General features: G+C 33.5%; 3 protein-coding genes across 3 annotated transcripts; 2 read left to right on the plus strand and 1 right to left on the minus strand.

Annotated features, from left to right (window-relative positions):
• The first annotated feature begins 218 nt into the window (after positions 1 to 218).
• Positions 219 to 1,988, plus strand: LOC135071566 (uncharacterized). Its single transcript, XM_063965338.1, has 3 exons — positions 219 to 747; positions 836 to 945; positions 1,028 to 1,988. The coding sequence occupies exons 1-3, from the start codon at positions 679 to 681 to the stop codon at positions 1,686 to 1,688; spliced, it is 840 nt and encodes a 279-aa protein (XP_063821408.1). The 5' UTR covers positions 219 to 678; the 3' UTR covers positions 1,689 to 1,988.
• A 429-nt stretch (positions 1,989 to 2,417) lies between these two features.
• LOC135071567 (putative nuclease HARBI1) lies at positions 2,418 to 4,165 on the minus strand. Its single transcript, XM_063965340.1, has 5 exons — positions 3,648 to 4,165; positions 3,296 to 3,577; positions 2,754 to 3,141; positions 2,540 to 2,673; positions 2,418 to 2,450 (listed from the first exon to the last, which is right to left on the minus strand). The coding sequence occupies exons 1-4, from the start codon at positions 3,900 to 3,902 to the stop codon at positions 2,543 to 2,545; spliced, it is 1,056 nt and encodes a 351-aa protein (XP_063821410.1). The 5' UTR covers positions 3,903 to 4,165; the 3' UTR covers positions 2,418 to 2,450; positions 2,540 to 2,542.
• A 174-nt stretch (positions 4,166 to 4,339) lies between these two features.
• Positions 4,340 to 6,098, plus strand: LOC135071568 (putative nuclease HARBI1). Its single transcript, XM_063965341.1, has 5 exons — positions 4,340 to 4,868; positions 4,939 to 5,220; positions 5,375 to 5,762; positions 5,843 to 5,976; positions 6,066 to 6,098. Exons 1-4 carry the CDS (start codon positions 4,614 to 4,616, stop codon positions 5,971 to 5,973), a joined length of 1,056 nt encoding a protein of 351 aa, XP_063821411.1. The 5' UTR covers positions 4,340 to 4,613; the 3' UTR covers positions 5,974 to 5,976; positions 6,066 to 6,098.
• The last annotated feature ends 4,683 nt before the right edge of the window (positions 6,099 to 10,781 follow it).

Here is a 10,781-nt window from a genome sequence, read left to right on the forward strand (position 1 = left end):
TGTAAAGCGCAATCTACAACACTGAGGGTCAGGTTCAATGCTGCACGAATTAATAGTCGTCGCATGGGTTTGATAAATAGAAGCAGCTTGTAAAAACTCTCAAAGTTAAACTCTAAAGTGAAAGTAATGGTAAATGAAATAAATGAATGTTGAAACAAGATGTCATTAGAAATTCCTGTTTATGCGTTATATTCTTAGGCTGAGTTAGAGACTATCGGTCTTATTCATAATAAAATGCTAATATAGGTTTAAAACCTACATTAGCTAAAACGTTTGATAGGCTTAAAACACTCTTATAAACCTCTGATAAAAAACGTTATTCATAATCGTTTATAAACCTTTGATAGCTAAAACAGAGTTTAATATTTTCTTTCCACAGACTATACAAAAAGAATGAACGAAAACAGCTTTTTTGGTGATTTAACTTGATGGACCATGTAAAATCATAGACAAATCGCAGAAAAAAAAAACAAAAAATTGGCAGCTGTGACGTTTTACTTACTGACATTGACATTTGGCACGAAAATTTAATAAAGTTTTCGGTTTTTTCGATCAACTCCCAAGTTTTATCAAACTTTTATAAAACTTGGGATTGTATGTTCTGGATTCTGTACCTCTTACCCTGTACTCTGCAATAAGCTCTTACGACGACCCGGCTAGTTACATCGGATACTAATTATGTCCATGACGAAGGAGAACAGACCGCCTAAAAGGCAACGATCAGAAAACTGGTTGGAGGAAGATAAGGTAGTACTTATTTTTAGCCTGATAAAGTGCCTACTAATTTTTGTAGCATGGTTTTATTTATGTTTGACGCCTAGTGTTTGCTTTTCAGTATTTGCTGAAAGAGTTGGTGAAAGAAAGAGTAAATGCAATCGAAAATAAAAATACAGACACTAACACGAATAAACGGAAGGTTGCGGCTTGGGCTGATTTACAAACAACGTTGGTACATCTTTTGATTTCTGCCTTCAATATAAAATTTTGCCTTTACCTGTAATTCAAAATCCTGTCATTTCTTTTTCAGGTTTAATTCAATGTGCGCTGGTATGAACCGCTCCATTACCCAGTTAAAATCGCAATGGAGCCTCATAAAAATCAGTGCGAAGAAAGACAAGACCATTGCTAGGCAGGCTCAAATTAAAACTGGCGGTGGTCCACCATTATCAGTGCCTGACGATAGGGCTGATGATATAGCATCTTGGTTGCCCAATGAATTTGTAGTCGATGTTAACAGATTTGACTCGGACTCAAATAAAAGTGAATTAATTAACATTCAAGAGGAGGAATCAACTCAAAATACGCAAGATCAGGAATTGATAAATAATGAAGAAATCCAATATGAATTGGTGGTACTTGATGAAGAAATAGAAGATACACATGCTTGTACTACTAGAGGCATATTGGAAGATAAAGAAAATAAAAAAGTAGAGGCAAAAGAAAATAAAGCAAAACCTAATTTTAAAGCACCAGCAATCAAAAAAAAAAGGAAACTGTTAAACAAAGAAGGCTTAATTGATTTAAGCAAAGTTAGGATTTCCGAAATTGCAGAAACAGAATCAAAATGCCGGATTGAACTGCATGAAGTTCAAATGGAAAACGAACGGAAGAAAGGGAGAAACTTGGATCTTGAGCATCAATTATTACAGGAAAAACTTAAATATTACACTCACATTAATAAAGAATAATAAGTCTTTTGATGTTAAAGTTTTTCAAGTACTAACAGATTCTAAATAATAAGTTAGTTCCTCCCTTACTTCTGTTTGTTTTTAATTTGTATTTTATGCAGTTCCAATCCGCATTTTGATTGTGTTTCTGCAATATATTTAGACGGCTATGAATATGTTTACTAGTCATAACTTAATAAGAGTTTGAGATTACTATTAACTAGCTGTTGCCCACGACTCCGCCTGCGTAGACTACTATTTCTGTAACCTACAGGATCTGTGCATTTTTCCAGGATAAAAAGAAGCCTATATGTTATTCGAGACTATATAATCTATCTGTTTTAGCAATTTATTTGTTTATAAGAATTGAACTGTGATTTTTAGTAAGTAAGTTTAATAATTGTACTTAAATTAGTGATATAAAGTAAATACACATATGCCTAGTCACAAACATTCGCCTTTATAATAATAGTGTAAATTATGGTTATTTTGTTTTAAATGTAGAAGGTTGATAACCTCCGAATAGAAACGTTTATACTTAAGCAATTTCTTTGTTTTAAAGAATTGAACTGTGATTTTTAATAAGTAAGTTTGTTGAAACTAATTGTACTTAAATTAGTGATATAAAGTAATTTGTTTTGAATTTTTGCAGAATAATTGCTTTTTTAAAGAGAACTACAGGTTTTGTTTTTGTGATAGTAACAAATTGGACTGAAAATTGAAATACAGGTATTTTTCAATCAAATATTCTTTTTATTTTCATTAAGATGCCAGGAACAGTATCTGAAAAATTAAAATACAACATTTTCATGAACTCAAATGACATTACATAAAAGTAAATCGTTGGAATTTATCAAAATGTATTTTAGTACCATTCAAAAATGTTGATTTATAAAATTTTGTAGTATCAACTGCGACCTACGCCTCAACAATGAAGGTCGGTTGTCGTGAACACTGTTCTCCGTCGAAAGTTGCGGAGTTACAGGGACCTGCTCCATATGTTGTTCTGAAAAATATTATGAATTTGTCAACATTTTGTCATAAAGATTTGTATTCCTTATGTACAGTCAAATTGATAACATTTACCTAACAATGTGTCATTCATATCAATGGCTATATTATGTAATACAGCCAATGCTATGATCACAGCTTTTCCATTTTGGAGGCTTACTGGTAAGCCATGGAGTAGGCATTGGAACCGCTGCTTCCACACCCCAAAACACCTTTCAACAGTGTTCCTAGTTGAGATGTGAGCATTATTGTATGCTTCTTCTTCTGGACGACTAGGCCTTAAAATAGGTGTAAATAGATATGGCAGAAGAGGGTAGCCCGAATCGCCAATAAGGCGTCCTCTAAACTGCCTATCCTCAAATCGTTGTTTTATATTGCTCTCCATAAAAATTCGACTGTCATGTGTACTGCCTCGCCATCTAGCCACTATATCCATTATTTTGAGGTCAGCATCACAGACAACCTAAAATAAAAAAAACAGTATCCTGTAGGTAATCCATCCAATAATATAGTGTTGAATGTTGCTAAAATTTAGATCATACAAAGTAAAAATTATAGACATTATTAAAACAAATCTTTCTCTGTTGTAAACTGTATAAAATCAAAATATATTTTACCTGAACATTCAGGGAATAATAGCCTTTTCTATTAATATAGTACTGGGCCATGTCACCTCCGGTTTTTTTAATTTTAATGTGGGTGCAATCTATGGCTCCTATCACCCCAGGAAAATTTTTAATTGCTCTAAATTTGGCACTAATTCTTTCCTGCTCTCCTATAGTGATAGGCATTTTGATGAAGGAATTTGCCTTATTCGCGATTGCATGCGCGACTCTGGCGCATATCCGGCTCACTGTCGGCTGACTTAGGCCATGGAGGTCACCAGCATCATCTTGTACCTGAAAATGTATGAAAATAATTATAGCAGCCACGACAAAGGGATAAAATAAAACACTTTTTTGTGCTTACCTCACGACGTCCCCAACATCTTATGGCCACTAAAACTTGCAGTTCAGGACACGTGCCACCACCTCTAGCGCTCTGAACCAGATCATCTTCCACCAAATCTATGATGGTGCGCACTGTGTCCTTATTGAACCTATATTTTATTTTAAAATTTAGGTCCCGCAAATCGAATGGGTTGCTTCGTTGGCGGTAGAGCTTTCTACGTCGCGCTGGGTCGGCATTATTGGCTAAATGCACAATTGCATTTATAGCATTCATTTTCACAAGCAAGGATCACAGCAAGGATATTTTGAATAAATAAACCAACGAAGTGACATTCATATGAAATGACATTTATAAAAGTTAGGTTAAAATAGGTTTATTAGAGCTTTAAACAAGGCCCGAGCTCTCGATAACTTATCACACAGTTATAAGAGGATTTTAGCGCTAAATGACGATTATGAATAACAATTTTTATCAAACGTTTTATAAACCTCTAATAAGCATTTGATAAAATGTGAAAAATGATTATGAATAAGACCGTTAAACAATAACCGTGCTTTTTGTATGGAGTTTGACAGATTTTTGACGATTGTCAAAGATAGTAAGATTGTGCAACCCAGCCTTACATTACATGCAGTTTTTGTTCTTTGTATTAAGATTTATCGTTTTTTGCCTTAAGTTAATTTTTTGTTTAGTTATTTCGCACAATAAATTAAATCCTTACGGTCTTATTCATAATCATTTTTCACATTTTATCAAATGCTTATTAGAGGTTTATAAAACGTTTGATAAAAATTGTTATTCATAATCGTCATTTAGCGCTAAAATCCTCTTATAACTGTGTGATAAGTTATCGAGAGCTCGGGCCTTGTTTAAAGCTCTAATAAACCTATTTTAACCTAACTTTTATAAATGTCATTTCATATGAATGTCACTTCGTTGGTTTATTTATTCAAAATATCCTTGCTGTGATCCTTGCTTGTGAAAATGAATGCTATAAATGCAATTGTGCATTTAGCCAATAATGCCGACCCAGCGCGACGTAGAAAGCTCTACCGCCAACGAAGCAACCCATTCGATTTGCGGGACCTAAATTTTAAAATAAAATATAGGTTCAATAAGGACACAGTGCGCACCATCATAGATTTGGTGGAAGATGATCTGGTTCAGAGCGCTAGAGGTGGTGGCACGTGTCCTGAACTGCAAGTTTTAGTGGCCATAAGATGTTGGGGACGTCGTGAGGTAAGCACAAAAAAGTGTTTTATTTTATCCCTTTGTCGTGGCTGCTATAATTATTTTCATACATTTTCAGGTACAAGATGATGCTGGTGACCTCCATGGCCTAAGTCAGCCGACAGTGAGCCGGATATGCGCCAGAGTCGCGCATGCAATCGCGAATAAGGCAAATTCCTTCATCAAAATGCCTATCACTATAGGAGAGCAGGAAAGAATTAGTGCCAAATTTAGAGCAATTAAAAATTTTCCTGGGGTGATAGGAGCCATAGATTGCACCCACATTAAAATTAAAAAAACCGGAGGTGACATGGCCCAGTACTATATTAATAGAAAAGGCTATTATTCCCTGAATGTTCAGGTAAAATATATTTTGATTTTATACAGTTTACAACAGAGAAAGATTTGTTTTAATAATGTCTATAATTTTTACTTTGTATGATCTAAATTTTAGCAACATTCAACACTATATTATTGGATGGATTACCTACAGGATACTGTTTTTTTTATTTTAGGTTGTCTGTGATGCTGACCTCAAAATAATGGATATAGTGGCTAGATGGCGAGGCAGTACACATGACAGTCGAATTTTTATGGAGAGCAATATAAAACAACGATTTGAGGATAGGCAGTTTAGAGGACGCCTTATTGGCGATTCGGGCTACCCTCTTCTGCCATATCTATTTACACCTATTTTAAGGCCTAGTCGTCCAGAAGAAGAAGCATACAATAATGCTCACATCTCAACTAGGAACACTGTTGAAAGGTGTTTTGGGGTGTGGAAGCAGCGGTTCCAATGCCTACTCCATGGCTTACCAGTAAGCCTCCAAAATGGAAAAGCTGTGATCATAGCATTGGCTGTATTACATAATATAGCCATTGATATGAATGACACATTGTTAGGTAAATGTTATCAATTTGACTGTACATAAGGAATACAAATCTTTATGACAAAATGTTGACAAATTCATAATATTTTTCAGAACAACATATGGAGCAGGTCCCTGTAACTCCGCAACTTTCGACGGAGAACAGTGTTCACGACAACCGACCTTCATTGTTGAGGCGTAGGTCGCAGTTGATACTACAAAATTTTATAAATCAACATTTTTGAATGGTACTAAAATACATTTTGATAAATTCCAACGATTTACTTTTATGTAATGTCATTTGAGTTCATGAAAATGTTGTATTTTAATTTTTCAGATACTGTTCCTGGCATCTTAATGAAAATAAAAAGAATATTTGATTGAAAAATACCTGTATTTCAATTTTCAGTCCAATTTGTTACTATCACAAAAACAAAACCTGTAGTTCTCTTTAAAAAAGCAATTATTCTGCAAAAATTCAAAACAAATTACTTTATATCACTAATTTAAGTACAATTAGTTTCAACAAACTTACTTATTAAAAATCACAGTTCAATTCTTTAAAACAAAGAAATTGCTTAAGTATAAACGTTTCTATTCGGAGGTTATCAACCTTCTACATTTAAAACAAAATAACCATAATTTACACTATTATTATAAAGGCGAATGTTTGTGACTAGGCATATGTGTATTTACTTTATATCACTAATTTAAGTACAATTATTAAACTTACTTACTAAAAATCACAGTTCAATTCTTATAAACAAATAAATTGCTAAAACAGATAGATTATATAGTCTCGAATAACATATAGGCTTCTTTTTATCCTGGAAAAATGCACAGATCCTGTAGGTTACAGAAATAGTAGTCTACGCAGGCGGAGTCGTGGGCAACAGCTAGTTAATAGTAATCTCAAACTCTTATTAAGTTATGACTAGTAAACATATTCATAGCCGTCTAAATATATTGCAGAAACACAATCAAAATGCGGATTGGAACTGCATAAAATACAAATTAAAAACAAACAGAAGTAAGGGAGGAACTAACTTATTATTTAGAATCTGTTAGTACTTGAAAAACTTTAACATCAAAAGACTTATTATTCTTTATTAATGTGAGTGTAATATTTAAGTTTTTCCTGTAATAATTGATGCTCAAGATCCAAGTTTCTCCCTTTCTTCCGTTCGTTTTCCATTTGAACTTCATGCAGTTCAATCCGGCATTTTGATTCTGTTTCTGCAATTTCGGAAATCCTAACTTTGCTTAAATCAATTAAGCCTTCTTTGTTTAACAGTTTCCTTTTTTTTTTGATTGCTGGTGCTTTAAAATTAGGTTTTGCTTTATTTTCTTTTGCCTCTACTTTTTTATTTTCTTTATCTTCCAATATGCCTCTAGTAGTACAAGCATGTGTATCTTCTATTTCTTCATCAAGTACCACCAATTCATATTGGATTTCTTCATTATTTATCAATTCCTGATCTTGCGTATTTTGAGTTGATTCCTCCTCTTGAATGTTAATTAATTCACTTTTATTTGAGTCCGAGTCAAATCTGTTAACATCGACTACAAATTCATTGGGCAACCAAGATGCTATATCATCAGCCCTATCGTCAGGCACTGATAATGGTGGACCACCGCCAGTTTTAATTTGAGCCTGCCTAGCAATGGTCTTGTCTTTCTTCGCACTGATTTTTATGAGGCTCCATTGCGATTTTAACTGGGTAATGGAGCGGTTCATACCAGCGCACATTGAATTAAACCTGAAAAAGAAATGACAGGATTTTGAATTACAGGTAAAGGCAAAATTTTATATTGAAGGCAGAAATCAAAAGATGTACCAACGTTGTTTGTAAATCAGCCCAAGCCGCAACCTTCCGTTTATTCGTGTTAGTGTCTGTATTTTTATTTTCGATTGCATTTACTCTTTCTTTCACCAACTCTTTCAGCAAATACTGAAAAGCAAACACTAGGCGTCAAACATAAATAAAACCATGCTACAAAAATTAGTAGGCACTTTATCAGGCTAAAAATAAGTACTACCTTATCTTCCTCCAACCAGTTTTCTGATCGTTGCCTTTTAGGCGGTCTGTTCTCCTTCGTCATGGACATAATTAGTATCCGATGTAACTAGCCGGGTCGTCGTAAGAGCTTATTGCAGAGTACAGGGTAAGAGGTACAGAATCCAGAACATACAATCCCAAGTTTTATAAAAGTTTGATAAAACTTGGGAGTTGATCGAAAAAACCGAAAACTTTATTAAATTTTCGTGCCAAATGTCAATGTCAGTAAGTAAAACGTCACAGCTGCCAATTTTTTGTTTTTTTTTTCTGCGATTTGTCTATGATTTTACATGGTCCATCAAGTTAAATCACCAAAAAAGCTGTTTTCGTTCATTCTTTTTGTATAGTCTGTGGAAAGAAAATATTAAACTCTGTTTTAGTTATCAAAGGTTTATAAACGATTATGAATAACGTTTTTTATCAGAGGTTTATAAGAGTGTTTTAAGCCTATCAAACGTTTTAGCTAATGTAGGTTTTAAACCTATATTAGCATTTTATTATGAATAAGACCGTTAGACTCTACGCTTTCCACTAGCACGATTCTTGCAGTTAAAAAATTGGCTCGAGCTCGCGACTATTTCTTATAAGTATTTAATTAGTACTCGTAGTTTAATAAACTAATATTAGAAGAGTTTTATTATATTTTCAAGCTACTCTACACCTTTCTCTGTCCTTCTAACTAAGCTGCGACACGCGACCCGCAGATGGGATGCGGTGTTGCCTCTGGTGTCTTATATTGACTTCTTTTTAGGGTTCCGTACCTCATAAGGAAAAAACGGAACCCTTATAGGATCACTTTGTTGTCCGTCCGTCCGTCTGTCAAGACCCTTTATCTCAAGAACGCGTGAACGTATCAAGCTGAAATTCACATGAAATACTCAGGTCTATTGTCCCTTTAAGCTGTGAAAATATCAAACTTCTAAGCCAAGCCAATCAAAAGATACAGCCGATTATGTCGATATTTTCAAAAAATTTTCGACACTCGCAAAGGAATCAAAACCTACAGGATACTTCCCGTAAACTCAGAATCTTGAAATTTGGCATAAAGCATTGTCATATAATGCAAATATAGGAAAAATTGCGAAAATTTCATTTTTTTAGTTATATAATATAATAAAAATATTTTAATAAAATGAAACTTACTACCTTATTTCTCACGAACGAATAAAGGTATCAAATTGAAATTTATACCAAATACCTAGATCTATTGTCCCTTTAAGAAGTAAAAAAATCAAACTTCTAAGTTAACGCGATCAAAAGATACAGCAGTTTATACCGACACCTTAGACGAATTTCCGTCACACGCTAGGGAATCAAAACCTACAAGGTACTTCCTGTGAACTCAGAATCTTGAAATTCGGCACGAAGCAACGTTATATAGTACAGATAAAGGAAAAATTGCGAAAATGATAAATTTGAAGTTATATAAAATTTAAAATATTATTTTTGCTTACATGACAAAATATTTTTTTAATAATTATAAACTTACTACCTACCCTTTTTCACATGAACGCGTAGAGATATTAAAGTTGAAATTCATATCAAACACTTCTTAAATCTAATTGCCTCTAAACTATGAGAAATTCTAAATCAACGCAAAAATTCAAAACGCTGAGGTAGGTACCTACCTATAATGCAAATATAGGAAAAATAAATAAATAAAAAATAATCATACCGCATATTTTGAAATTCGCCACTACTCGCAACGGAATCAAGTAAGTAATTTGATTTAATACGTCATAAATTGTAAACCGCTACGTTTGTACGGCGGAACCCTCGGTGTGCGAGCCCGACTCGCACTTGGCGGGTTTTTTCAATTAAATACCTAAATCGAACTCATGTGCATTTATTATTGCATTCAATTAACTCATACACGTATCGTCTTTAACATAATTGCATACGGGAACATTCCATGCATTTTTGTGCACGTAATTTAGTTCGCTATTGGTAAAATATTATTTATAGTTCGATATTTACTGAGCAGATGTAGAGTCGCGTTCGTTGGAAGTCTTTCGCTTATGTTTCGCTTATGGCTTATCTAAAAAAAATGAATAAGTACTTGGGATTAACCTATAATGTAAATGATATTTAAATGAACGCTTGAATTTATTATTATTTTTAATTCATTTATCAGTGATCATAGCAACATAATGCTGAAATGTCAGAAACTTTTTTCAGCTTTTTTATACAGGCCAGGGGGTTGACGTTCAAAGCTAATATTTAGATTCCTTACATCAAGGTGTATGTAAATCACCCCCATGTACCATGTTCTAAGATTTTGCTTAGTTTAGGAGATAGTTAATTTTGTGATTTATCCTTAACTATCTCCTATGGTGGGTTTTTAATTTTTTTTCTCATTCTGGCGAGCACTTGTAGTTTGTTTTTACTTACTTACGCTAGAGAAGCTCCCAGAGTGAGAATTTTTTTAAAAACATCCATAGGTGATTTAGATACACCTTGATGTAAGGAATCTAAATTTTAGCTTTGAACGTCAACTCCCTGGCCACCCTGTATAAAATAATGATATAAGTGTGAGTAAATGAAACAGATTATTATAAAGTTGATCTAGATTACTACATAGAAGCCTACTAAAAGTTAGAATCAAAATCATACCTACTAATGTATTCTTACAGTAACTGTACCGCTAGTAAAACAAGCTCCGTTGGTTATATTTTACGTTTTAAAACAATACGAACTTACGAAGTCCAAAAGTTCAACATTAACATCCGAGCACATTGTTACTGACTACTAATCAGTTAAGATAAAGTTGTTAACCGTAATAATAACACTCATTATGAGAGAAAATACACGTCACAGAGTCACGTGTTCACTAGAATATAGGTACTATGGGAACTCGATTGCAAATCGATTTGAAAGTCGAATATAAATCCATGAAAAGAGTTACTTACTCTCACATGAATATTATTTCTACTGCTAACAGATTTCATTCAAAAATTAATATTATGCTTTCTTTCAGAGTTAAAAATAAATAT

Source organism: Ostrinia nubilalis, chromosome 4 (assembly GCF_963855985.1).
Source record: "Ostrinia nubilalis chromosome 4, ilOstNubi1.1, whole genome shotgun sequence".
In the NCBI taxonomy this organism is placed as follows: domain Eukaryota; kingdom Metazoa; phylum Arthropoda; class Insecta; order Lepidoptera; family Crambidae; genus Ostrinia; species Ostrinia nubilalis.